Here is a 27,182-nt window from a genome sequence, read left to right as displayed (position 1 = left end):
CCCTCCTAGCTCCCATCTGGGGCTGCCGGAGGGGAGAATCCCAATGGCCCCTGAGTTCATGGCCATGTTTATTTTGAGTAAAACATGAGGGAATAAACCAAGGAGCAAGGGGGCAAAACCAGAATAAATTATGAAATAATTTTTAAAAAGATGGTCAGCAGAATCCCTGCAGCTGTGAAACAAGCTCTGTCATCGACACCAGTGCTTCCTCAAACACTGGACCCTTGAGACCTTTGATGGGACCCAAGGGCAGCCACCAGGCTGCTGGGGACCTCTCCAAACGCTGATCTCAAAGAGAGTGGGAAGAACTGGAGGTGCAGCAGTCCATGAGGTTGCTTTCTTGCTGAAGACGCGATTTGGACATTCTACATGAAAGCGGTGCTTGGTGCTGGCGGTGACACCCAGGTGGCTATGCAGACGTGAGGGATGACAGGCGGCGATGGGGACGTGGTGACTGACTATGGGAGGTGCCAGGGAGGTGATGCATAATACTAGATGTGCTCTCGGTCCACTCATCCCTCTTGAACTTGCCAGAAGGTGTGAGCGCCCCCGGACAGTGGGGGAGTGAGGATAATAATATAATCTCAGTGGTAGTTGCGACAGGAACCCTGTGATGTGTTCTGCCCTGAATGAGCTGGGATCAGGGCCTCTTAGCGGGTGGAGTGTTGGAATACAACTGTACAAGGAAGAGAGGGCTGTCGACAGGCGCCACCGCCGGGCTGAGTCCGGGCTCTGTGGACTCTTTCTTTCTGGCCTCCCCGTTCACCCACTGGGTCTCCCCATCGTCGCCCTTCGTGGCCCTCACTCTTTCTCCTTCACAGTGACCAAATCTCCCCGTAAGGAAACTCTGTCCGCGGAGGTGGAGCGCCGCCGGCTGCCCGTGGGGTCCGCGGGCCCGGGCCCTGGACCTGCGCTGGGGACGGTCAGGAGGACTGCATCAGGCCCGTGAGACGCTTGCCCGCCAGCGACTTTCCCTGCAGAGAGACAGCCGACAGAGAGGCACGCACAGGCGCACACACACAGATAGGGACAGAGACAGAGAGCCGGACAGGTGAATTAATTGTTGCCTGAGCCACGGAGGCCACACAACCGACCAACCCAACTGACTGCCTTGATAGTTGATCTCTGGCTATATGGGAGCCTTAACTTTGGACAGCTGGAGAAAGCAGGGCTCCAGGGAAGGTTAGGGGAGTCCTGGAGGGTCCCCTTGTGAGGGCGTGTTGCTGGTACTGTTTTTGGGGTGTGAGAATTTTACTTACCAAAACCAGGTATTTTTAAACCCTGAGGTAGAGCAATTTTTAATGCCAGTGGGCTGCCCTGAACTTGATTTTATTCACGTGGGGAAGGAAAAGGTAGACTGGGGTGTACTGAGGACAGGGAGGGTGGGTTGACTCAAATAGAGGGTGACTCAGGATCTGGGTGATGCGAATCTAATGAATTAACGAGTCTTAAGAAGGCAGAGTCCCGTTTGGAATGCAGGGTAGACATGAAGGCCTTGAGTCCTCTTGATGATGCCTTCTGGGACTGTGAAAGTGAGCAGCATTTGCTGGGGCTTGGAGCCACTGTAGGTTCCAGGGCAGTGCACTCCTCTGTCGCCTATGTTCTTGGCTTCCCATCTGTGGCACCCACAGGTGGAGTTTCATGACCCTATGCCAGGAAACCTACAAGCCCTTCAACTATAACCCATGTGGGAGATCCTCTCAAAAACTCAGACAATGAACTGAATCATGAGGCCAGGTGCATCAGCCATAGAGGCACCGGGAGAGGCCAGTTTTGTATGTGTCCTGGAGAGGTGGCAGAGAAGCCCCCTGATCTAGGAGGGGAGTTGCGACTGGGGCACTAGGAGGAGGGTGAGGGGGGCGAGTGAGGCTCAGTGGCTTTGCTTGCTGTCCTTACATAGTGTGTGCCTGTTCTCCAGCTCACCCTCTTTAGAAATCCATGTTATTGCACAGGGGTCTAGAGGAGAGTGTGGCTGGGCCCAGGCAGATTGATCACTGTGTCTGGGAAAGCACTCCAGACCCATCCTATTATTGACAGCGGGTCAGCGACACCATTGCCATCTGTGAAGGGCGGCACGTGATAGCTCGTCAGCCTGGGCTGCAGTGTTTGGCAGTGAGATTGCAAGGGCCAGCGATTCCTCATGTTCATTTCCAAGTGGGGTGTGAGGGCTCATCTTGTTTACTGGGCTTGGCTGCGTGTAAGCTAGATGTAATTAAAAAAATTGATCAGGTTTGTGAAGCCTGATAGGGTCCTCAATAAACCTGCTGATTGATGAATTGATGGATAAGGGGTCTGTCTAATAAACGAACAACACGGGCTGTGGATTTGCTGGATACAGGACAATGTGGCATCTGGCTTAGATCTCCATGGAGGGGCATGGCCAGCCTGACTTTGAGAAGTCATGGGAGTTTGTCCAGAAATGAAATTGCCCTCAGGAGCTGTCAGAAAGTCTCTTTCCCTACCTCTCCTTGACCTTTTCCCCCATTTCTTTCACTGCCCATTTTCACTAGACCAACTTATCATTTTTTTCTCCCCATCTTAAAAAACACACACACGTGCCCACATAATCTCCCCATCAGCAACCTTATCTGAATCTTCAACTACACTAAACTTGGCCTGCAGCAGGATACATTTATACTCAGCTAAGGAGTTTTTAATCAGATTTAAAAAAACAATCCGCGAGGGTTATGGTGTCAGTCTTTGAAAATCGCTAAGACAGAATGGCTATGCCTTTGTCTAGAGTGGGTTAGGTACAACAATAGCTCTTAGAAGGCAGAGGCTGACCTTCAAGGGCTCCCCCCCAGCCCCGGGTTCTGTGGCACACACCCAGCTGTGACTCTCCTTGAGTGCCCTTTCTTACATAGAGTGTGAGGCATTTGTCACTTGGGAAGGTGCCTTCCTGGTTTAGGCTTGAAGGCAGGAAGCATGGGGGTGTGGGGCATCCTCTCTGAGGAAATGTGGGGCTGTTGAGTCTAGGGGCCTGCTTGTGTGAGAGCTGTTAGAAACCTCCCCTACCCTGTTACCCATGCCCATCCCTGCCCTATGAAAGGCACAAAGGAAGTTTGCTCTCCTCTTAGGTGCTGCTTATTGCTGTGATCAGCACCACACGCCAATATTGGCTCCTCCTCCTCCTCTCATCCCTCCTCCACCAGGACTACAAATCACACATTGTGTATCCAAATATGTATGTTCTGGGTTTGCAATCCACAGCATTTGGGGCTCTCATTTAGCTGGTGGATGGATGGGGGAAAAAAATCACTCAAGCTTCTGAATAAGTCTGTTGCCAGTGTGTACATTAAAAGCCCAGAGACAAAGGAGGTGAGGTTTACCAGTTGCCCAAACTCTCACTGTAGCTTCGTTCTTACTAGCAAGGTCATTTTGGCTGGAGTAGGGACTGTGGGTTGAGGGAGGTTAGAGATTCTATTTCTGGAGGATTCTGTGTCTGTCTATTTGTTTTAGGTGAATTTGGCCCTGAGGCTTCGCTACCCTCAATCCTTCCCCATTCTACAGAATGGGCTGGGCTGGACTTGAAGGCGCTAATTAATCTCTTCCTGCCTAAATCCTGGAGCTCAGCCTCACAGCTCCGACTCCAAGGACCTGTGGCCAGCCTGTCACTGCCCGCTCCTCCGCTTCCCCCAATCGCTTTTATTTCCTAGGACTTCAGGGAGGGATGATGCAGCTGACCAGTCCACCCCTGGGATTGTTCCCAACCTCTCAGCAACCCAGGTGGTGCTGCTTGGCATTTTTGTCTCCCTCTCCCCACTCCTGCTTTCGCGCATTTACCAAATGCCAGCTCTGCTGCTAAAGATGGAGGTCATGAGGGTTCAGGTCTGCTTGAGAAGCAGCTCAGCCCAGCCGCAATCTACCCGCTACCCAGCGACCTCCTGGGTGAGTGAGGGCAGGCTCAGGCTGGAAGGCGGTTAATCATGCAGGATGCAGGCATGGCTAGATGCCTGGCCCGGGGCCTTGGGGAAGAAATACTGCAATCACACTTGCTCAGCAGCTGCCTCCCTTCTGAAGAGCTGAGGCTCCTGTAGTTTTCAGTGATCAAAGTGAAATCTGATAGCAGAGGCTACCTGTGTTCAGAGATGAGCTGCCCTGAAGTGCATGCCCCTATAGGCTTGCAGGAAGCTCCTGAGGAACTCTCTCTGCCCAGAGAGAGGGGAGCTCCTGCCTACTCCAGGGCGCTTACCCCCAACCCCCACTTTACTCTCATCCCTGCCTCCAATTTGGATGATCCTGAAGGAACCACTTTGGAAGGGGAATGGTAATTCTGCCTGCCTGTGCCTGGCATTTGCATAGTTACAGTGGAAGCAGTTTTTTTCAGGGTGTGAATATGTAATGTTCCTCAGTGCTGGTCAGTTGGGAACGGATCATGGTGCCAGGAAACTGCAGCCAGCTCAGCCCGAGGCCTTGGCGTAGCTGAGCAAAGCAGCTGAGGATGGTTGGAAATGCTATTAGCAGGCAGCCTTTGTCCAAGTGAAAAAATATACAGTGATTAAGAACTGAGCTGCAGAAGGTACATTCCAGAGACACCAAAGCCTTGCATACCGACAAAGTGCTTTTCACCTTTGAGACATTTGGCAAAGTGTAATCCAATAGAATTTGGGATCCTTCAATTTCATGGACCATGGGCTCAGTGCTGGGTTCACTAACACCCACGCATTCAATTCCCAACCTCCACTCTGATTAATCATTTCAGCTCCATGGCCATCTCGATGGCTAGAAGCCTGGAAGAAGGTGGTCATGGAATCCTTTGTTTCTGAAAGGAAACACACAAAAGGAATGGCCCCCTTTTGTGCAGTGAGAAAAATCAACATGCTGCTTGACATGCTGTGGCTCTGTGCATTGCACTTCCACATATTAATCAACAAAGCATGCACTATCTGGGTTACCAAGAGCTTTTGCCACTTACTTACCTGGGAGACTGATGCTAAACTCTTTGGCTGGGAGGAGGGCTGTGGCTCAGAGAGTAGCCCTGGGGTCAGATTGGGGCATAATGGGGGACAGCAGAGCCAAGCACTAGCAGCTCAGGGAGGACCTTTTTCAATGCTAAGAGTGTAAAGACATCTGAGCTACTGATGAGATTCTTTTGCTGATATGCTCAGATGAAGTAAGACCAAAGTTACAAATCTCAAGTCTGCCAAGTCAAAATCCAGGCTATTATGGGGAAAGAAATCAACCATGGTTGCCCCTGGGGGAGGAGGATGAAATTGATTGGAAAGGGACATGAAGGAGCCTTCTAGGATGATGGGGTATACGTTACACGGGTGCATACACTTGTCAAATTCATTGAGCCATACACTTCAGATCTGTTCATTTTACCATATATAATTATATCTTGGGAAAAAAAAAGATTAGGAAAAAAAAATCCCAGCTATCACATCTATGCCTTGGAATTTCCCACTCCTTACTCTTCTTCAGTTGCTGGGCCCATCCCTGGCCTTGGAGAAATTTAATGCTTCCCCCTCCAGTATAGGAGGAACCTGGATTCCTCTGTTAGGGGAATTTGAACTTGCAACAGAACTTATGTGGAACACTATTTCTAGCCTCTATTGACCCAAACGGACCCCTTGGGTGTGACACACAGACATTTTTCATCCTTGCTCATGAAAAAGGGTGTTCTGTTGAATACAGCTCACCAAGTGACCTTAGCAGGCAAGAAGTGAAGACCCCAGAGATGAGCCATTCTTTCAAGGAGCCTGAAGGTCACCTTTGAATAGATGGTGCTCAAGTTCATAAAGGATGTATATGTGTGGAATTAGGGTCCTGGGGCTGGGACTGGGGAGACTTCCTGATGACAAGGGTCAGGAGCCCAAGAGACAGGTGGGAAAGATAGGGGATCCTAGCTTGGGTTTGCAGGATGGGAGAAGCGAAAGGCCTACTTGACTTCATCAGGTGACTCCCAGAAGACGGTTGTTGCCCCTGGTGCCCCTTCTCACTGAGCAGAGCAAAAGAAATAATTTTAAAAAGGGAGTGCAAAGAATTCCATGGCATCTCCTTTCTCAATGATGTCTGAAACTGAGGAGAAAGAGTGCTGTCTGGGATGTCTGAGAAATGCTGGCAGAGGGTGGTGGGAAAATCCCCACTCAACATAGAATAATTTGAAAACACTTTTAAAATTCTCTATTTCTTATCACCCACTATGTTCAACTCTGTGAAACAAGGTGGGGCAAATGAAATGGAAAAACCAGGTTATGGGACCTGCTATGGCTCCTCCACAACAGAGGTAGGGCAGAGTGGCATGGGAAGGAAGGGAGGCCATTCCTGGCTTTCTCGCCCTTCCCCAGTGAGGAGGGGCAGGAGCCTGTGGCTGACCTTTTCCTGGAATCTGTGTTACTCATAGGTCCTTGACAAGCTTTCTGATCTCTCTCAGGGGCTAAAGGGCATTTTACATGATTTTTAAATGTTCTGTTTATTTGACCCTTTTTAAATAGGAAGCTATATCACAAATATAAAACAATACCCCAGTTTTATAAACACCAAGGGATTGATGAAAAGTGAATTAATCAAAAAAGAAGTTCACTGGTTGAAGAATTAATATATAGTATACTCATGGATACTTAAAACCAAACCTGTTTAAAAAAAATAAGAAATTTGATCAAAATAATGATTTTTTTTTTTTTTTCTTTTTTGGCAGTAGCCCCTGTCTTATGTACAGTGATATAAACACTCAGGTTCTGCCTGGTAAACAGGGGGATATGGGATCTACCCAGGAGTAGGTCATCTGAAAACAATTTCCACAGAATGTCCCTGGGCCCACTGGTCGGCTCAGATGCCTTACTCTGTCCTGTATCGGTGATAAGGTTCGGCTCTGCGTCCCCACCCGAATCTCACCTGGAATTGTAATCCCTATAATCCCCATGTGTTGAGGGTGGGAACTGGTAGGAAGTAACTGGAGCATGGGGCTGGTTTCCCTCATGCTGTTCTCGTAACAGGGAGTGAGTCCTCATGAGATCTGATGGTTTTACAAATGTTAATACACACGGGCTCTCTCTTGCCTGCTGCCACAGAGGACGTGCCGTCTTCCCTTTCCACCATGACTGTAAGTTTCCTGAGGCCTCCCCAGCCATGTGGAACTGTGAGTCAGTTAAACCTCTTTTTTTATATAAATTACCCAGTCTTGGGCATTTCTTTATAGCAATGTGAAAATGGACTCATACAATTGGCAACTACCAGTGCTTTAAAAATTTTAAAGTTTTTGAATTTAGAAAAGATGAGTTGCCAGTTATCCTATCTGGATTGAATGTAAAAGGACCCACCTATCCCCTGATTTCCCATGGGCCTTTGAGTTTCTTATTCCAGTTTGATGGAATAGTGTGGATAGCTCATGTACCCTCCCTTCTGAAGTGCCCTGCTCTTCAAATCACCCAGGCCTTGAGAGTGGCATGGTGGGAATGGTCCCCCCGCTAGGAACACATGTAGCTGTGAGGATAGTTACTAACAGCCACCTGCTGATGGATCATTGAGCAACTATTGTGTGTTGAGCACACGAAGCATGAACACCCGGACTTATGTTCACAACATGCTTGCCAGTTAGGCATTTCTATAAACTCCACTAAATGAGCAAGGAAGCAGACTCAAACAGAGCTTGAGTAACTTGCCTGGGAGTGCACGACTAGTCGGTGGCAGAGCTGAGCTGGTCGGCCTTCACGACCCATGCCTCTCTTCCTTTGCATGTGGCTGTCATTCTCAAGGAAGGAGGCAGATGGAAACACTTGGGGACAAAGGAGTCCCCCGTGCCCACCCACACTGGGCAACCTCTCTGGGCAATGCAGGGTGATTTTCTCAACTTCCCTGAGAAAAGAACTTAAACTCTTGAGCATGCTTGAACCCATCTCAGGCAGTTTCTACCCTGTGAAGGGGCTTCCTCTCATCCCATTTGGGAATCCTGAGAGAAAGAAGGTACCATCTACTGGCTGGCAACCCTGGCAAAAGGGGCTTTGGTTACTGCACTGAGCTGGGGCGCAGGTCACCATGGCTTGGTGCATGTAGATTTCAGGTGGTGGCTCCTGGACAGGCTGGGTGAAGCCACCATTCTGTTTGTGGCCCTGTGTTACTGGTGCTGATTCCTCTAGGAATACACATGGCAAAAGCTCCAGGGAGGACAGAAGCAGGTGTGATGTTCACCATTCTTAGGTGGGGCAGGCAGGGTGGCCTTACTCTAATGAGAACCAACCCCACTTCAAATCATTCTAGGTCAAGTGCCTAATTCAGGGTGCCCAGCTAGGTGGGGGAAGCCTTCCCTGCTGGTGTTCCTGGTACCTCTAACCCTGCCCCCACCATGCTCATCACCTACTTCTGCCTGTCAGTTTTGCTGAGTGATGGGGGGCCTTTCTCCATGGTCCCCCAGCTGTGCAGGGACAAATCTGGAGCCAGGCAGGGACGCCAGGAGAGACAAGGACTCAGCAGCAGAGGCCTACATGAGTGGCAGAATGCCAGGCCCAGACTCCCTGGTCTCACGTCCAATTTGTGCATTGCCACTTTCCCTGCTACTCTGTATCCCCGTGTGGCAGACATGCCCCCTTTTCACACCAGCTCTCTCTTCTCTCCCTCCTCTCACCTGACTGAACAATCCTGTTGCCCTTTCTACTCTGAGGTTGCAGGAAATTCTTGGTGGCTTCAGGAATAGAATGGAGGGGGGCATTCTGCCTGTAAGGCCTCTCAGTGGCATGCCTTCCTCTGACCCACTTAATGCTCACCTGTTCCTCTTCTCTTCCTCCTTCCCAAATGGACTCTGGGATCTAAGCTCTGGTTCACTCCAAATTAGGCAAAGATCAAAAGACTCCAGGAAACAGGGACATGGCTGTGCTGCTATTGGCAACAACTTGATGCTTCTTTTTTCCAACTAGGAAATTCAAGTAACCCTTGACTATGACTACGGGAGACAATGAAGCTGGAGTTTAGTTACTTGATACTGTGGATGAAGCAGAAAGTTATTTGCTTGGCAGTATGTGATACTCCCAAGGACCCATGAGGACTCTGACTTCATCCTCCTAGGGACACTTATCATCTCTTGCAGATGTTTTCACCCAAAACACATACGTTTGTTGGGGTCCTTGGTTTAGCCAGCTGACGAGGCAGAGCCCAGAATTGCTGACCCCTCATCCCCTCACAAAAGCATAACACCAGTGAATGTCCCTGACCATTTGGATGCATATGCAAGGAGGGCTGACTCATTTCTCTTTCTTCCCCATGCTCAGGAATGCAATTCAGTAGGCACTTACCAGACATGCATTCCTAACCTGAAAAAGTACAGCAGGGAACAGACTAAGCAGCATTTTCAAGAGATACCTGGATAGAAACTTGGGTCATTGGAATTCTTAGCTACCGGGAACCTTATTTCCCTACAGGCTCTTCACGGGTTGCTGAGATGCTATGGGTCCCCGTGGGACAGGGGATGGGCTGTTTCCCAGCTTTCTTCTCTCCTGATGGTGTAGTGTGTAGAAATGTGAGATTGCTATGTTTCCTGCAGGACTTGGCCAAGGGCCCACAGACGAAGAGTTATGGCAGCTTTCGCCAGGTAATGAAGCCTAAGGATGCTGCTATTGGATTTAGAAGCATCTTCAAAGATTGCGGGCATTCCCTGTTCTGCTAGGAAATGGGGACCAGGAGAAGAGAGTTACTGGGTCAATACCTAAGGATATTATCTGCACATTGCCTCTGGGACAAGGGACTCATCTCAGCATCATTTCTGGACCCCTCAGCTCTTTGTTTCTTAAGAGAGAAAAACTATGGGTACAAAAAATGGGCAGCAAACATGGAGACACCAAGAAATAGGTGCTGCCAACTGTCCCTGGAACCAGGGTATGAGGACAGAAGTGGTGGGCAGAGAAAACGCCATGGACAAACAGATCATCTCTTTTGGATTTTGGAACACCTTCTGTGCAGAAGGATCCCACAGGTTAGAGAGTGTGCGAACGCCGGGATCACTCACCCACTGCTGGAAGGAAGCCACCTCGGGGGTGAAATGCAGCGGCCATTCTGACTCTGCGCCAGCAGCACTAGGCAATTGTGTTTTTAGGAAGGGAAGTGAAGAATAACTTATCCAGCTGAAACCGTGAAGACCTGTGGCTTTAGAGGAGCCCCTGCCCAGACACATATACAGCTGCAGCGGGCATGCAATCCATGCGACAGACGCTTGCAGGTTTGCAGCGTATGGTTATACACATACCATACACCGAACACAGAGGTGGACATCAGGCAGCCGGCACATGCACCTGTGTATGCGTTCATGTGCATGTTTAGACCACAGGCACTTACAGAAGCATCTCATGCAAAGTGCACAGGCAATTGCTTGTTTGGCTGTAGAGTTTTATATCAGCTCCTAAGATGCCACTCTGACAAATACTGCAAACTTAAAGCATTCACCTTAAAATATATACATAAAAATGGAATCCTCCCCCATGAAAAAGCCATTTATTCACCTCCCTGGAAATGGCTTCTCCACTTCTGCTTCTGTCAGAACTAGAGGCAGTAGGAATGCCCACCCCAGGGGTCCGGTTTATCAAGGGATTTCAAAGCATCCCCTGCTTCTGACTCCTCCACTACCTTGCTTTGGAACAAGTGGTTAAAAAATGGAAACCTCTGTTTGTCGGACCGAGGGAGCAACTAGACTTTGTTGAGGTTGCATTGCTCAGCGTGGCTCCAGGCAAGCAGACAGCTGAGAGGTGAGTGTTTCTGTCATGTGGGGGGCTACATTAGGAGGAGTGGGTTTCATCTTATCTTGGGTAGACCCATTCCTGATCTGTGTCTGGTAGTAGGAGGCATCTTCGGGTCCTGCACCTCAGTAAGGGGCCAAATGCCAGATCCCCACAACACATGCACCATTTGCCCGCTGGCCCTCCCCACCTCCCATCACCTCACAAAAGGCTGACAAGCCCCGTGGCTCCCACAGCTTCCTGGGAAGTGCTTAGGGCTCCAGGAAATTGACCACAGAGCAGGAGCTGGCCTGCTGGGCACCACAGTCCCTTCATTTCCAGGAACTGCAGAAAAACTACCTCTCTGAGTTGACTTTAAAAATAAGCCAACAATAATAGCTACCATTTATCGAGTAGTTACCATGAGCTCATCTCTGTAATAAATGTACTTTGCACACACTGTCATATATGAGATACCCACGTACCCACCCTCAAGCACAAAGTAGATATAATCATGCCTACCGTGCAGAATACTGTTGGAAATTAAATAAGGTAATAAGTGCAGAGCTAAGTATGAGCTGCAAATAACATCATAATGATGAAACTAATTCTAACAGCTATACCTATTAAGCAACACACTATACACAGTGTGCTAAGCACGTTGTGCATTTTATTCCTACTTAATTATTTACTCTTATTTCCCTTTTATGGATGAGGAAACTGAGGCTTAGAAAAGCTGTGCAATTCACACAGCTAAGGGATAGAGCTGGAGTAGAACCACAGTCCATCCCAGGTGAAGCCAGCACGACACAGTACAACATCATGAGCTCCCAATAAATGGTGGTGCTTGCTATCACACGCTCATCTAATGCCAGCCTCTTCCCTGTGCAGTGGGCTTTGTTGTACCCACCCGGCATGCAAGTGACTTGCCCAGGATCATATACTTCTATCAGGTGGAGGAAAAGGGGTTCAGCTGGGGTTGTCTGACCGAACTTCGCTTACTTCTGTGCATTCTGGTGGGTACTAAAGGGATGTGGTTCTCAAGGTCACACAAGCAGGTCATCTTCAGTAGCGGATGAGAATGCAGTTAGGGGAAATGTCCCTGCCAGGTTTTTGACATTTAGCTCCAGGTCGTCGGTGCTGCTCAGTCGCAGTCCACTCCTTGCTCTTTTGACACATGGGCAGTGTGGTAACTGGCTACCTGCAGGGTAAAAGGCAGTTTGGTGGGTGTGGGACTGTCAGCCATGGGCAGCCAATCAGGGGCCTCCCAGAAACACAGTCCTGCTTGGGCAAGATGCACCTCCGTGTGCAGTCATCTGTGTAGTCCCAGGGAATACAGAAATAAAGGGAACCTGGATGAACCTGCTCACACACACAACCCACACTCATGATCTCCTACAACTCTGATAAGAAAGCTACGGTTGGGGCACGGTGGCTCATGCAGCACTTTAGGAGGCCAAGGTGGGCAGATCACTTGAGGCCAGGAGTTCGAGACCAGCCTGGCCAACATGGTGAAACTGTCTCTACTAAAAATTCAAAAATTAGCTGAGTGTGGTGGTGCAGGCCTGTAATCCCAGCTACTCAGGAGGCTGAGGCAGGAGAATCGCTTGAACCCTGGAGGTGGAAGTTGCAGTGAGCTGAGATTGCGCCACTGCACTCCAGCCTGGACAACAGAGCAAGGCTCTGTCTCAAAAACAAAAACCAACAACAAGAAAGCTATGATTAAAGGCTAGCCAAGAACGAGATCTGAAGCTGAATCATTACCAAGGAGACCTCCATCAGGTGTAAAACCACAGGATCGTGATGACTCACAAAGGCTAATGATTGACTCCTTTAATTATTTAGAACTATGGATGCCTCAGAACCTTCCAGTATTAACCGGGGCAGAGCACCGGTCAGAATTCCCCCACTACTTTCGCTGCAGATGACAAGGTTGGGTTGTCTTGGATGTCCCATCTTCCTTTCCCAGTGTAATCTGCTATGATGTTAAGGCCAGGCTTTCGGTCCTTGCCTGACGGTCTGTCTTTTCCTATCAGGCATGGGGGCTCAGATGCACTTGACACTTGGTGCACATGGAAAAGGCCAGGGGCATGGTGTGGAATGGTTCTCCAGCCCTGTGACTAAGTACAGGTGCCCTCTGCCTCCCTGCCCTCCCTCTCCCCCACCTTTTATACCCAGGCACCAACTGTGCCTGATAGAGTTTTAATGGAATATATGAGGGAACATAGTAGCAATCAGCCCTGACTAGGCTTTCTTTAGCTGTAAGAAGTGTCTATTAAAACTTTGCTGACTTTACCAGGATTGCCATGCTTAATAAGAGGCCTCAAAGAATTTGAAAGCAAAAGATGAAGAGAGGAAAAAAGCCACAAGCTGTAATCACCATAATTATACAATCCCACGATGAGTTGAAAGCAGCCCTGGTGAAGCCCAAGAGAGGAGGGAGTGTCATCGGCAATCGGGTGGCTCCTAAGACAACTGGAAAGAATGTGACATGGGAGCCCTTCCCCTGAGCTGGGCTGAGGACAAGGCCCCCCCAGCAGGGCCCCAGAGGAGGGGATCTGGGATGAGGGGACAGTTTCTCCTCAGGCCGAGGTCTCTGGGGGTATGCCCTGCTCCTGGCCAGCCTGAGGTGTTTTTTGTTTTTGTCTGAGATGGAGTTTTGTTCTGTTGCCCAGGCTGGAGTGAAGTGGTGTGAGCTCAGCTCACCGCAACCTCTGCCTCCTGGGTTCTAGTGATTCTCCTGCCTCAGCCTCCTGAGTAGCTGGGATTACAGGTACCCACCACCATGCCTGGCTAATTTTTGTATTTTTAGTAGAGATGGGGTTTCAGCATGTTGACCAGGCTGGTCTTGAACTCCTGACCTCAGGTGATCCACCCGTCTTGGCCTCTCAAAGTGCTTGGATTACAGGCATGAGCCACCACCACCCGGTCGGCTAAGGTGTTTTTGATGTCAACTCATTTACCTGGAGTCTGCAACTGGCATTGGGTAAAAGGCAATTGACTTCATGATCCTTTTTGCTTTCAACAAAATGCCTTTCCAGATGGGAACCATGACAGGAAGAGCTTTCTTCAACCTTGGGCCAGGACACCCCATGCACATGGCCACCCTGGCTGTGCTGGGGCTCACCACACCACGGTTGCCAGTACCCTGTGCCAGCGGGTGCCTGTGTCCTCCACTCGCTGACCTCCTTTCAGGCATTCGGGAGAGAAAGCCCTGTTGCCCAGAGCTCAGCTGCTATGGCAGCAAATGACAAAAAAAAAAAAAAAGCAAGGATGACATGTGAAGGGCAGTGATTCCACTTCCTGACGGTTTCCCTTGCTTTGAGTGTGTCATCGTGTGGCTTTTTCTTCCTCAAGGCAGAGTCTAGTCTGAGTCTTCCAGATCCCTCTCCTCCGATCTCGGCAAACTCCCTCCATATAATTCATTCTCCTTTTCCACGACTTATTTATAAACCACAGAATGAAATGCAGTAAGATCCATTTAACAGCTATTTGGGGCAGCATAGAATTCCAGTTGCAAAACAAAGATCTTGGGATCTGGTGTAGAAACCTACTCTACACTATCCTTGGCCATTCAGCTTCTAAACAGCGAGCCAGGGGGCTTGTTGCTAATTTGAAGGGATGTAGTCCATAGTTGGAATATTTTGTTGTTATTAGAATATTTTTAGTATCTTTTTATTTTCTAGCCATTTGTTCCAGCCTTGCTCTCTGGAGCAATCCAGAAGTGTCCACTCTCGAAGACAAATGCAAAGAGAGCTCACGGTGGCCATCGTGTCTGCTGGGGGCTAGACGCTTTTACTTCTGTCTCTTGCGACATGGCTTCCAGAGTCCCTTTCTCTCTCTAGTTCTTCTCTCTGAATTGTTTCTAGATGTTAACATTCCCGATAATGTGGGGGCTTAGAACCAAGACTTAATACTGCTTAGAGCGACAAAAAGCAATGGAACACTTCTCCTTTCTCTGACCATCCCACTTTTGTTACAGAGCCTAAAGTTGCCCTTTGGAAAGCAGCTGCATTCTGCTTTTACTTACACTAAGCTTGTAGTCAATGACAACCCAAGAACTTGTTTTTTGTTTGTTTTTTTTTTACTTGATTTTTAGGAAAGGCTACAAATGCAATCCTGTAGTTCGGAAACCAAATTTTAAAAAAACCATAACTATGACCTGATAAAATGTTATCTGTTTTTGACCCATTATCCCAGCTGCAGGAAATGCTTTTCAAATAGAATTCCATTATCTACCAAATGAGCCATACTTCGGAGGTCTGGATCTTGGAATGTGGTTGGAAGGTTTGTCTCTTCATGCAGGTCATCAAAAAGGATGTTGGATGGGCCATGGCTGAACCCTTGTGGCCCACTACCAGAGACTGCCTTTCCAGCAGATGTAGATGGATTCATTCACCCTTTCACCTGCCATGAGGACGCTGAATATACTCACTTCACCCACATAAGGGCAAACGGAGGGAAGTGGAGGTGAGCAGGGGGAGGGAGGCAGGCGTGGACGTTGCTTTCAACCTTATTGTGCTGCTAACAGGCCACATGTGGTTGTTTTCTGGAGCAGGGCATGTATTTTTTAAGGTTACCCTTCTACAGTAAGCCAGACTGCCATGGGGTGTGTGGAGAGAATCTGCCAAATATTACACTAACAAGGTGCATTCCCATTTGTGGCCATGGTGCCGTTGCTTAAGCTGATGCGATTTGACCATGATTAAGGAGCATGGAAGAACCACTGCCCTGTGGGCCCTGCCGCTGCCGGGGTGACTCCATGCTTCCAACCCTGTCTCACATTCCCACCCATTGGCAAGCCACTGAGCAAACACCCGAGGGTCTTTCTCCCATCCACCTTTGGGCAAACATGACAAAACTAAAAATCCCACTGCTCTGAGCTCTTCTAAGCGCTCCTCCCTGCCGCCGGCAGTGTCCCATGTAGCCACACAGCGGGAGGGCAACATCTTACAGGCTGTTCATACCTGTGGACAGATATCGTGCCCTCCTTCCAAAATGTCATGCTTTCCTAACTCAATTCGAACTAGGGACACTCATTCAGTATTTTAAAAAGGGAAGGCATCCCCCGTGGTTTCCACCAGGAGCTCGTTCTAGGGGGACTTCCATGGAGGTCTTACTTCTTAGCCTTTGAGGTCCTTAGACTTAAAGTGCTCTGACTTCCTTTTGAACTTTCCAGTCTGGACCACAGGCAGAGTTGGATCTCCTCTCCTTGACCTTGACAGCGGCAGTGCTGTCCTCTTGCCAGGCTCCTGCCATTGGACGCTCTCTTTCTGGCCCCTTCTGCTGCAGTGCCGCTGCTCCCCAGACGGGACTGAGGCAGGCTCTGCTCTTGGCAGAGGTGGGCATCCTGTGTGCTTGGCTTTCCCATGGTTTATCCTGTGGGGGGCGGGAGTCCTACACTCCCCGCCTTCTCACCAGGCAGGTGGGAGCCCACGCAGTTCCCATGTGACTGCACAGGGATGGCACCAGGGTCTGACTGCACATGTGACAAGCAGCAGGCCGAGACCCCACAATCCCATCGGCCGCTTGTGAAGTGAGAGCGCCTTCCTGAGAGGGGGTGGGAGGAAGCCACCGCCATGGCGAAGGGCTGCAGGTCGCCTCCTGAAATAGATCCCTGCCTGGCACACACACACTTTGCCCCCAGCCTGCCTTGCTGGAGACTAGCCGGGTACGCGATTTGGATCTGAATCAGTGGCTGTAAACACACAGCTGTGTCCTTCTGCCTCAGAGGATTTGATTTTCACTTGACTGCTTGGGGTCTAGGGAAGGCAGGAGAGGGCCTGGGCGGGGGGCAAGGGAGGGCTGGCGAGGGAAGGCCAGGAGCGGCTGCCCCCACTGGGCCCCGATCGCCCCACGTGTCCAGAAGCTGAGTCACCAGTGGGGTTTTTCTCCAAGTGGGCACTCTGTGGGGAGGGCATTTTGGCTGCTTTTGGTGGACAGGTTGAACTATCAGCGGGAACAGCTGGGGTTTTTTCCTTCCAAGGGAAATGCCAGGGTCTAGGGCCCAGTGTCTTAAAAATGACAACCAACCTGTGGCCCTTCAGGATAAATCAAAGCCTCGAGATTCTTCCCCGTCGACCCCGTGGGGAACCACTTTGCCACTGTGTCTTCTCTGCACCCACCAGCCTTGCTGAGTCTGTTGTTTTACATTTTATAGTTTATAAAAAAAACCTTATATTTTCATTTTCCAGCTACATAATAACAGTAAATATGCTTTTCCTAATTTCACACAGAGCCGAGATAAAAAGTGAAGTATGGAGGAGCTGTAACCTGGTCTTACCATGGACTTCACCACTGATTGTAAACAGAATAACACCGTCTCTTGTACCCTTATTTCCCATCTCTAAAAGAGGACAGCAACAAGCCGGCCCAGGGTTCCCTAGGGAACCAGAAAGCCTGGTAGCAGGTGAGCAGCAGAGTGTGCTGAGATTCCCAAATGCTCACATTTCATCCTTTCCCATACCCACAGGGCCCCTGAGCCCCCACAATGCATGCAGTGATGTGGCAGCGCCCACCCTGGTGTCCACCTTTCTACCCAGCTGACCCCACCTGCCACACACACAGCTGGGCACCCAGACCAGAAGGGCAGGGAATGCAGAACTGGTGAGGCTGCAGGGTGTGGGGCACTCATCCTGTTCTCTGTGAGTCCTCCCTGAACAACCCAGCGGGGCCTGCGGGGCAGGTGCGGGAGCCTGGGGCGCTCAGTTCCCCTGCCAGTGCATGTCCAGGGTTTGTAAATATACCCAACTCAACTGTATCCACATTTATCTCCCAGGCTTATATGCTGGTAGGCACTTCCGAATCAGGTAACTAATTGGGCAGGAAGATAGCTCCTCTCCCATTCTAAGGAATAAGCCATATAACTCAGAAATCTCAGGACAGAGGGAAGCACAGAGCTGCAGAATACTCCTAGCTGGAAGGGATGAGATGACCCAGTCCAAGTCTTGTCAGAGGAGAAAACCAGGCCTCAGAGAGGGCTAGTGATTTGCTTGAGGTCACACAGCTAGCAAGCTGAGGCTGGAAGCAGGAGCCACTCTGTACGGGGGCTGCTGCGGTATCTCAGAGTCCCAGGACTTGGACTCGCTGCTTGAGGCAGGTTTCCGTGCTTTCCCTCCCACTTTGATGGATGTCTCCCTCCAGATCCAGCCAGGGCCAGGGTTTTACTGCAGCTGGATCTCAGCGCTCTGAGATGGGAGAGGCTGGCACTAATGTTTGTGACCCAGTAGTCCCAAAGGAGTCCAAGGACTGTTTGCAATAAAAACTAACCCCTTGAAAAGATTTTTAGTCAATTGGCCCTTGCTAGAGGCTTGAAAAGATTATTTCAACTGAGGTCAAAGCCCTCTGGGGACTCTGCTGAGTCTAGGTGTTTGGGAAGTCATTCCACCGAGGTGCGCGGCTGTTCACCCTGAAACCTTGAGGAGGGGAAAACAATACCACCTTCCGGGGCAGGCAGGAGCTTCTCGGCTGACTGCCCTGGTTGTCTGCCTTCCCCTCCCCCTGCTGAGAGCCTCAGCCCTCCACTTCCGGACAGCACCTGGGCCTAGAGCTGGGGGTTTCTCTCTGCAGAGCTGCCTGGGGCTGGGCGTGTGGGTGAGCTGTTGACTTCTTGGCTCTCATTAGCTATTCCTTGGCTTTTGGCAGGGGAAGGAAGAGGGGGAGGGAAGGAGGGGGCGAGGGAGGCTGAGTGGCAGCTGGCTCCCTGAGCTTCCCGCTCCCCATCTGACTTGCCTGCTGCATTCCTTGGCAGGCAGGACAGGAAAGCCTGTCGCAGAGATGCCACCCATCACGTGCCAAGGCTTCTGCAGCTTCCGGCCCTTGCTGCCACAATTCCAAGGAGCAACTTGGCAAAGCTAAACTTCGATGCTCTCTTATGGATGAACGCCTGGTCCTCCTCTTCCCTCTCCTCCGTGGCCTCCAGTGCTTGCTCTGGCAACAGCAACCCGATTTCCCATCTTCGGAGCCCAAGGCTGGAGCCGATGAAGCTCTCAAGAGGGTAGGTGAGGTTTCAACTGAGCGCCCGGACAAAGGTACCCAGGGAGGCTGACGCCAGCCTCACTCGGGGCTGCCATTTGCTCCTAACTTCGGTGCCATCACCCTCTGTGGCTTTTTCTGTGGAATTGGACGTGAGGAGCAAAGGAGTTTCTCTAGCTTCACTCCCTCCAGGTTGGAGTTCTCACCAGATGGCTTCAGCCACTATATCAAAAAGGGAGCTGCCGCCGTGGCTTGGCTAAGGGCCCCGTTTCCTCCTGCCCCCTCTCCCTCCTATGCATGCTCCTGGTCCTCTATGTCAAAGCCAGGTTCTCTGTGGTGAGGCCCCCACCCCACTGTGGTAGACTCTGTGGAAGCTGAAGGAATAAGCACACATAGAGAGAAAAGGGGGCCCGGTGCAGTGGCTCACGCCTGTAATCCCAGCACTTTGGGAGGCTGAGGCGGGCAGATCACTTAAGGTCAGGAGTTTGAGGCCAGTCTGGCAACATGGTGAATCCCCATCTCTACTAAAAATACAAAAATTAGCCGGGCGTGGTGGCACATACCTGTAATCCCAGCTGCTCTGGAGGCTGAGACAGGAGAATTGCTTGAACCCAGGAGGCAGAGGTTGCAGTGAGCTGAGAGTACACCACTGTACTCCAGCCTGGGAAAGCAAGACTCCTCTATCTATCTCAGGAAAAAAAAAAAAAAAAAAATAGAGCAGGAGGAGGGTGAGCCTTTTAGCTCTGGCCACCTTCATGCCCCCATTGTCCTCTGTCAACTGCAAAACCAGGAAGACAGCAGAGAGTGGCAGGCTGGTCAGCACCAAGCAACAGGAAACGGTCTTTAGTTAGAGAAGGCCCCTCCTCTCCTTGGTCAGTAGCTCCTGAGACTTCCCACCAAAGAATCTGAAGAGGAGCTGGAAGGTGAAGCAAAGGCAACCCACAGTGACTAGATTTCTCCTCCTGTGGCTTTCATAGTTTACAGCCACTGTGAGAGGAAGCTTCCCCGTGAGCAGGATTAGGCAGAGACAGGCTCTAAATCACATGACCTGAGGCCAGGTATTGGGGGGCCCTTGAGAAGCTGCTATGTGTTACAGCTCTTTCTCAAACTGAGGCTCCTTGGACAAGTGCTGTCCTGTACAGTGGTGTGGGTTATTCACTGCACAAGGGCAGCTGAGGATCTCTAAGGGCTAAAACCCAGCCTGTGTTTTGCTTGGTCAGCTGGGCATCTGTGGGGTTGGGCCCACTGGAGGGAGTCTTGTTTTCCATTTTGGATGAATGCGTTGCAGGCTAGGTGCACCCTGCCGTGGACTTCAGTCACGTTTGGCTCAGAACCTGGGCCTTCCTGATCAAATGAGCAGGGTGTGTGGTTTCTGTCTACAAAATGACAGGATGCTTGGCACAGGGTCCCCAGAGATTTGCTTTGTATATCCAAGTCCTGAGTGACCTGGACTAAAGCTTGCATTGGAAAGAGAAGCTCACCCAGCACTTTCTCCATTGACTGGGGAGTGCCAGGCCCCTTCAGCACCCAAACTAACATGGCCCTAAAGATACCATGAACCATACTAAACATGTTAGGATCTCGTGGAAAAGGGGGCATGTGTGTTCTTAACAGATAATCCCTCTATGACATGGCACAACTTAAGACTTGGAAACAATTTGTTTTTTCCATGTGTTTCTCTTCTACCAAAAAAAGAAAGGACATTGGCATGTTCTGGGGAGAAATTCTGAATTCAGATTCAGTCTTGACAAGCCTCCAGCTGAATGATCTATCCAATCACCTGGATAGCTCTTTTTTTTTTTTTTGCCATTCATCCTAAATGGCAGTTGGCCTCACGTCTTTGGTCTGTGAGCTGCCCAGCTTCACTCTCCCATTTCCATTATTAGCCCTGTGATGTGGGTCGTGCTCTTATGCATCTCTCCTGGCAACACGGGAATGTTAGGAATGACCCTTCATTTAGTTTATAGCTTGCAGTACACAGCAGATGATGAAACATTCATGTGGATCTTCTCTTAGATAAATCAAATACTTTATGCATATGATATTCAAAGAATGGCTATCAGATTGCGAGGCATATTGGTTGGTCAGTTAGTTCTGTTTGATGAGACCAGTGGGCTATTGAGATTAAATTCCTGCATTCCAGTCTTAAGTAATCTGAGAGCCAACACATGGGTCATATCCCTAAACTTCCATAGCTGTGGGCCATATCCCCAAACTTAGTCACATCTTGTGGGGGTACGGTGTCACCCCAAGAGCACGAGGAGCATGGATAAATGGCAATCCATCATCTCCACCAACGGAACCCCAAATTCCAAATGCATCACCTATTGAGTCTTGTTCACAAAAGAGCAGCAGGGAATTTAGGTATATATTTTTTTAAGTTGGGGCCTTTTATCCATACCCTCAGGACTCCTTCAGCTCACCCTGAAACTCTGTCAGTTCCCCATGTGTCCACTTCAGACACTTGGGGGGTGATGTGATGCTTTCTTGTTCCAAATGCTTTGCTAACAGACCTTGGAGAACCACTGAGCCAACATCACTTTTGGGATAAAGGGAAATCAATAAATGCTCCTCACAGAGCTGCGACGAGACCATTCTTGCCTTTCCTGATACTCACTTCTCTTGAAAAGCAGCGCGAAGATTTCTGGACGTCCTGTTCAAGTACCCGGCTTCCTCTCTCTCACCCTCGGCCTGTGCGGTCACCCTGAAGAGCTTCTAGGGGGGCTGTCAGAGCTCTGCTTTTGTACAGTTTGTACCTGAGAGTCACAGGCACTCTTGGCTTGCCAGCAAAATCCCTAAACATCCTCTACCCACAGAGTAGCCAGGCCTCAAAAGAGGCAGAGAGATGATGGGACCCCACTACCTTCTCTCAGGCCATAATGGGGTGAAGGAAGGCCCAGCGGTCTTGCCTCTGACAGCCGTGGCAGTTTCTTAGTGTGCGGAGCCACACGGCCACGGCAAACCAGCCACGAAGACAGGCGAGGCCCCTGCAGGCCTTGCATTCTGTACCTTCTGATTTCTCACGAGGGAAAGCCACGGAGAGGGAAGACAGAGGAAGGGAAGGGATGAATACCGATTTTTAATAGCCACCTACTAGTTATTTGATGTTTACATGTAGCAAACTCAAGACAATGTTTAAAAGCATTTAAAATGCATCTAGCTATGACAGGTCAGTGACTACGTTGCTTTCAACCCGAGATCCTTAGACTTTTTATCTTAAAAGGATAAAATATGCATACCAGTCACACAGTAGTCAGGTTTTACAAGGACTTTCCTCATCAACAGAGGTGGAACAAAGGCAAGTCAGTATCAGCGGGCTGCCGCCCTTCAGGAAGGGAATGTGGACAGTTCCCTGGGTGGGTCCCCTGCTCCCTGGTTACTATCTTGGTTCCCTCTGGTTTGATGTACATGGTACAGGCAGGGCCCTGTGATTAAGCGGGATTGACTATTTCTTGTGCCCTGAGCTCGATGTTCACATCTTGGGGTGACCAGCATGGAAAGAGTCAATTGGCCTGTGCTATTCTACAAAGCATGGTAGAGTGTCTCAGCCATGCAGCCCAGGGAAGAGCCACGGACTCCCCAGTCCCACCTGTTGCCACGGCCGTCTTTACGTGCCACTGCGGGAGCTCTACCACTCTCCAGGTGGGGTGGACCATGAAGCTGTAGGAACCTGAAACCCATCTCGACCCACCCTGTCAGAATCAAGGCCTGAGGAGGCTGTGAGGACCTTGCCCCTGGGAGTACCCTGGACGGCGCAGGGATTCAGCTACTGCCCTCCTCTCCCTGGCCTGCTGTGCACATGAGGCCGACGGGGGCTGGAGGGGACTCATGCAGAGGCGACTCACACACACGCCAGCTAGGCCACAGCGCCGGGACCCATGCAGCACGGCCGCTTTCTGCACACAGCAAAAGCCGCCTACACAGCAACATCAGCTCGCAACCCACACCGGCGTGACTGCCAGGGTTCACAGAAGGAAATTTGGCTTTTTTTTTTTTTTTGAATGAGCTATGGTTCTGAGCCAATTTATTTCACGGTATAGTTCCATGGCTTCTCCCTGGGCTGCTGCAGAAGATGCACAAACTGCACGGCCCCAAGGGCGGCAGGGCCCTCAAAGCCGTGAACCGACGATCAAATGCCCAGGCCTGAGGCTGAGTGATCAAGTGTGCACCTTCTGCAGAGGGAGCCGCTCACCCTTTTTGCATTTTTATCCCTAGAAGAGAAGCTGCAGACACTCGCAAAAGAAAAGAAAAGGGCTGAGTCGAGGGAGAAAGCACTGGACTCCCTCCCACCCGAAAGGAAACAACAACCAAAGGAAAAAAAAATCAAAAGAAAACTGGAGGGAAGAAAACCGACTGAACTTACCACACTGCGAGTGAACTTTTCTAGGGAAGTTCTACGACCTTGCTCACTTTCTGGCTTCAGGAAAAAAAAAAAAAGGTAGGGAGAAAAATACAGGAAAAAAAATCTTCAGCTTACACATGATTTCCAAACAGCAGCAGCCGCAGCTAAAGAATAACAAAAACCAAAGCAAAATGGGGTGAAAAATGGGAAAAGAGAAGCAGCCAGCGCTGTTGGAAGAGTCAACGGGAGAGACAGAAGACAGAAGCCCACGAGAAACGGTGCTGCCTCCTTGGAGCAGTGAGCAGAGAAGAGGGTTTACTTCCCCAGGGACCGTGAATTGTGCTGTGGGGCTTGGATCAGAAGCCATCACGACTTTGCACAGGACCGCAGTTGGTGGGTTTGAGCAGCTTGCTTGCTGCTTTCAACCTGCCGTGCCCACAGGCAGGAGTCCTGGTGGTTGTGGCACTGAGGCCCTGGGGCCTTGGGGGCTCCAAGTCCTGACTCATAACAGACTAGCTCTGAGGGCCAGCGGGGTGTGGGAGGGGAGGGATGTCAGGAAGTGGCCGCCGGGGAAGTGAAGCCGTCTACTCATCCCTGAGTCTGGGTTAAGACTGTTTTCTCTCTTGAGATTTCCCTGCCCAGAGGCAGCCAGAAAGTTTGCTAACTTCAGTGTCTTCCTAATGACCCTCCTTCTGTGTCCTTAGAGCAAGGAGGGTCTACTCATGGCCTTTGCCACGGACAAAGGGTCTTGGGTCTCAGAAGACAGTAAGTCTTCTGACAATGGGGATTGTTCTGAGAAACAGAACATGTTCTTTCTGTATCCGAAAGGTGACATAACACCTGCCAAGATGTGAGCAGGACAGGCTAGAGGGAGCTCAGAAACCACTGTGGGAAGCTCTTAGCTGGGGAGCCCAGAACAGGGGCGAGGAGAGGCAAAGCCCTTGACTGTCCTCCCAGGCCGAGCCTCCCTCTACTACAGGAGGAAGAGAGGTGTGGGGTGCTCCTGAACTTCCCTTCACCCCTCATTTCCTACCTGCAGGGGCTCCGGGAGAGTAGAATGACTGCCCAAATACCTGCTAGTGTATCCTGGAGCCCCGTTCCAGGGTCCTGAGCCCAAGGCTGAGAAGTTCGGAGAGTGCGCACACTCACATAGACGCACACATACACCCAGCAAATAACTGAAATGAGGGAGCCAAACAGGCAGCTGGGTGTCTGTGGGTCTGCAGATTGTGCTGAAAGCAGGGGGAACAGGCCACACGCAGCTGCCTGTCTGTGTGGATGAAGTCGGGGGCATCCTTGGCAGCCAGGCCCCTCGTCAGCTCAGCTGGCTGCCAGAAGACAGATACGAGGTCGCAGAAGGAAAATACAACACAAACGACACACGACCAGAGAGTTGGGCTGGGCTTGCTTTTGCACTAGAAACCGAAGGACTCATGCTTGACCCCGGCTACCGTACCAAGTCTCTATTCTGGGGAGGGCAAGACTCAGCTTTAACCCTGTGGCCAGCCTGGGTGGCATGCATTTGGCTCAAGCCCGGCCAGTCCTGGCCCTGCAGCTGCCATTCTTGGTCTATCACTCTTGGCCTCTGGCTCACAGAGGGCGGCCACTGGTCCGGCTCACTTGGGCTCCTCTGCCTTGCACTGGTCACTGAGCTGACCTGGAAAACCATCACTGGGACAAGTTTCCTAGAATAGCCCTCAGGACTCAGCTCACCTACCCCCTGAGAACCTGGTTCTTCAGTGTGACTATCATTGATTTTGAAAATATTAGAAAAGAGGCTGTGCCTCAAGACTGTCCAGGTCAGTCCTCAGCAGAAAAGTGAGGCCGATTCATACTCCCCCTCTCCGCTGGAGGCTGTGAATCTCACATACCTTTTATGACCTGGATACAGTGAGCCCATCCCTGAAATCAGACGAGTACTCTAGGCCTACCTGAAAGTGCCGAGTTACAAATCAGATCCGTACCTGGAGACTCTCAGGAAGAAATAGAAGAAAGTAGGTTTTGTCACTGTTCTGGGAAGCAACTCCTCGGTATTGAAATGTTGGTTTCTGCAAAGGTTTCCTGTCTCAAGAACATCACTGACTTCGGGAGCTGGGAGGATAATTCTAAGGAACTTTTACCAGGCAGGTTGCCTGTTCCTTCCTCACTCCAATGACCTCCTCTGAGAGGTTTTCTTCTTGGAAGGAAGGAACTGCAGGCACCAGGGTCTCAGCATGGTTTGGGGTACATTTTTCCTTCATGTTGAAACCCACAAGGAGAATGAATGGCCTCTAGCTTCTCCTCTTCTAGGTATGTAGACAGGCCCAGATTGGTCACACAGCTAGAGCCTTAAAAAGTCCCCAAATTGTGATCGGGTCAGGTGTCTTGAGCCACAGAAAACAAGGAAAACTTACTTTGACCTTTGCCCATGAGATCTGGGCTGGAGATATCAAAAGTTCCTATAACAGTTTTTTCCTCTAGTTCTTAGAAAAAATGGGCATTAGAACCATGTCTGGGCATGTCAGCCTCCTCCAAAGGAGCCTCTCCATTGACATCCTCCAGTGGGAGTCGATAGGAGGCCAGGCTCCAGACTGTCCATCACGGTAGCCACACCTGAGGGGGAGGGATGCAGGAAGCCCAGAGATGCAGGAAGCTGAGCTGTTGACAATTGGGATGCCCCAGAAGTCCTCTTCCCTTTCTCAGACTATGGCCTCTTCCCAGGGGTGTACAAGGGTGGGAGAGCAGGGTATAAATGCTCTCTGGGACTCTGGAGCTGTGTGATCCCTACCAGATATGCAGACAGGATCCTGGCACATGAGGGTGACGGCACACAGAGAGAAGGCTTGCATGGCTGAGAGACAGCCCAAAGGAGAGCGTGGGATGGACAACCATGTGCTTAGGGCCTGGCGCTGGGAAGCCAGGAGGGAGGAGAAAGGGATGTATGTGCCTTTAAGTGGCATGGCACAGAAGTCGTGGGGTTTGATGCAAATTGAGCCACACTTAACCACACATGGGCCTCAGATCAGAGCTGAACAGCACAGAGGGTGGGCAGGCATACTGAAACCAGGAGCCCTCTCTCTTGCCCTCCATTCCCTTCCTGGGCCCTATTCCCCTGCATGCTGAGGGCCCCTGCATCACAAATCCATGAATCCATGGGCTGCAAGAAGCCATGGCTGAGTTCTAAAGAGGAGGAGGAGGAAGGAGCTGGGTGCAGTTACTTCTTGGTTAAGAGAGAAAACATGGTGGGGCAGGTGAGGGAGAGGAAGGGGGTGTCCAGGAGGGAGAAACCCCAGGATGACTTCAGGTACTGGATCGTGCTCTTGAAACTGACAAGACTTTCTGTCCAGTGAGGGAGCTGCCCCAACCATGGCCTCATCCTCATCTCTGGGCTGGTCAGGGAGAGAAGTCTGAGGGGAGGGGTCTGGACTTTGCAGTGAGGGGCTCTCTCCAGTGTCCTGAGGGTTTTGCTGGTGCTACTGTCAGCCCCGTGCTCCTGTGCTGAGCCACTGTGGCCTTGGCATTTTGTCACTCCACATACCCACCCCCGCCATGGGCGGGACATGCAGACAGAGGCAATAGGGATGTGGAGGCAGGATGCCCCATCCTGGACTTAGCGGCGGGGTTGGGGTGGTGACCATCTTAACTGACTGTTTTCCTTTAGAATGGGAGCAGATAGAGAAGGGAAAGAAGAAAAGAGGAAACAAAACCCAAGGGATGACATTCTCATTTCAAACCAGCAGCAAGCAGCAGGCAAGAGTAAACAGTGCTAAGAAGGGCAAGCCTGCCCTTCCCAAAGATACCTTCTTCTTGGCCAGCAGCAAGTCCTGGTAAGCATTTGACCGGAGGAAGCGGGCATAGCTGTCACTTTTCATCAGCTTGTAGATGTGCTCCTGGGGAGGAAGGTGACAAGGAGACACAAGGAAGGGCTGTCAACCAGTGCTAAAGAATATTACAATCCAATTGATCACTTTTTGGGGGAAAGAGATGAAGGAACCTAGGTCTGTTTGCATGTACCTAGAAAAACTTGCAGCATGTTCCACTCCCACACCCCCAAACTCAGAAGCACCAAATAAAAGATCCCTGAGGATCCTATCCCAGGGATTTGTAACTGGACTTGGGTGCCATGCTGGGGTGCTTAATGATTACAACCAGACACAGCAATGAGAAGGAACAAACTGTTCTTACACCCAACAGTTTGGATGAATCTCAAGGGAATTATGAGTGAAAAAGCCATGCTCCAGATTATA

General features: G+C 50.5%; 1 protein-coding gene across 16 annotated transcripts in view; it reads right to left on the bottom strand.

The window, feature by feature from the left end:
- Positions 1 to 27,182, bottom strand: part of RGS6 (regulator of G protein signaling 6) — a 646,702-nt gene that overhangs the window by 18,621 nt on the left and 600,899 nt on the right. For 4 of the 16 annotated variants that reach the window (XM_064375005.1, XM_064375006.1, XM_064375007.1 and 1 more), the window contains exons 16-19: positions 26,736 to 26,825; positions 22,978 to 23,031; positions 9,938 to 10,004; positions 52 to 974 (exon numbers count right to left, since the gene is read on the bottom strand). In XM_064375005.1, coding sequence (XP_064231075.1) covers positions 802 to 974; positions 9,938 to 10,004; positions 22,978 to 23,031; positions 26,736 to 26,825 — 384 coding nt within the window. In that variant the 3' untranslated portion in view covers positions 52 to 801. Of the gene's footprint in view, positions 1 to 51; positions 975 to 9,937; positions 10,005 to 11,513; positions 11,842 to 22,760; positions 22,847 to 22,977; positions 23,032 to 26,735; positions 26,826 to 27,182 lie in introns of those variants that run through there. The other 12 variants (XM_064375010.1, XM_012438066.2, XM_012438064.2 and 9 more) reach the window with 7 other exon arrangements.

The sequence above is a fragment of the Aotus nancymaae genome, unplaced genomic scaffold (assembly GCF_030222135.1).
Source record: "Aotus nancymaae isolate 86718 unplaced genomic scaffold, 86718_ANA_hifiasm-v0.15.2.pri h1tg000011l, whole genome shotgun sequence".
NCBI classification, from domain to species: Eukaryota; Metazoa; Chordata; class Mammalia; order Primates; family Aotidae; genus Aotus; species Aotus nancymaae.
Note: the sequence above shows the minus strand (reverse complement) of the source record. Positions and strands in the feature narration are given on the sequence as shown.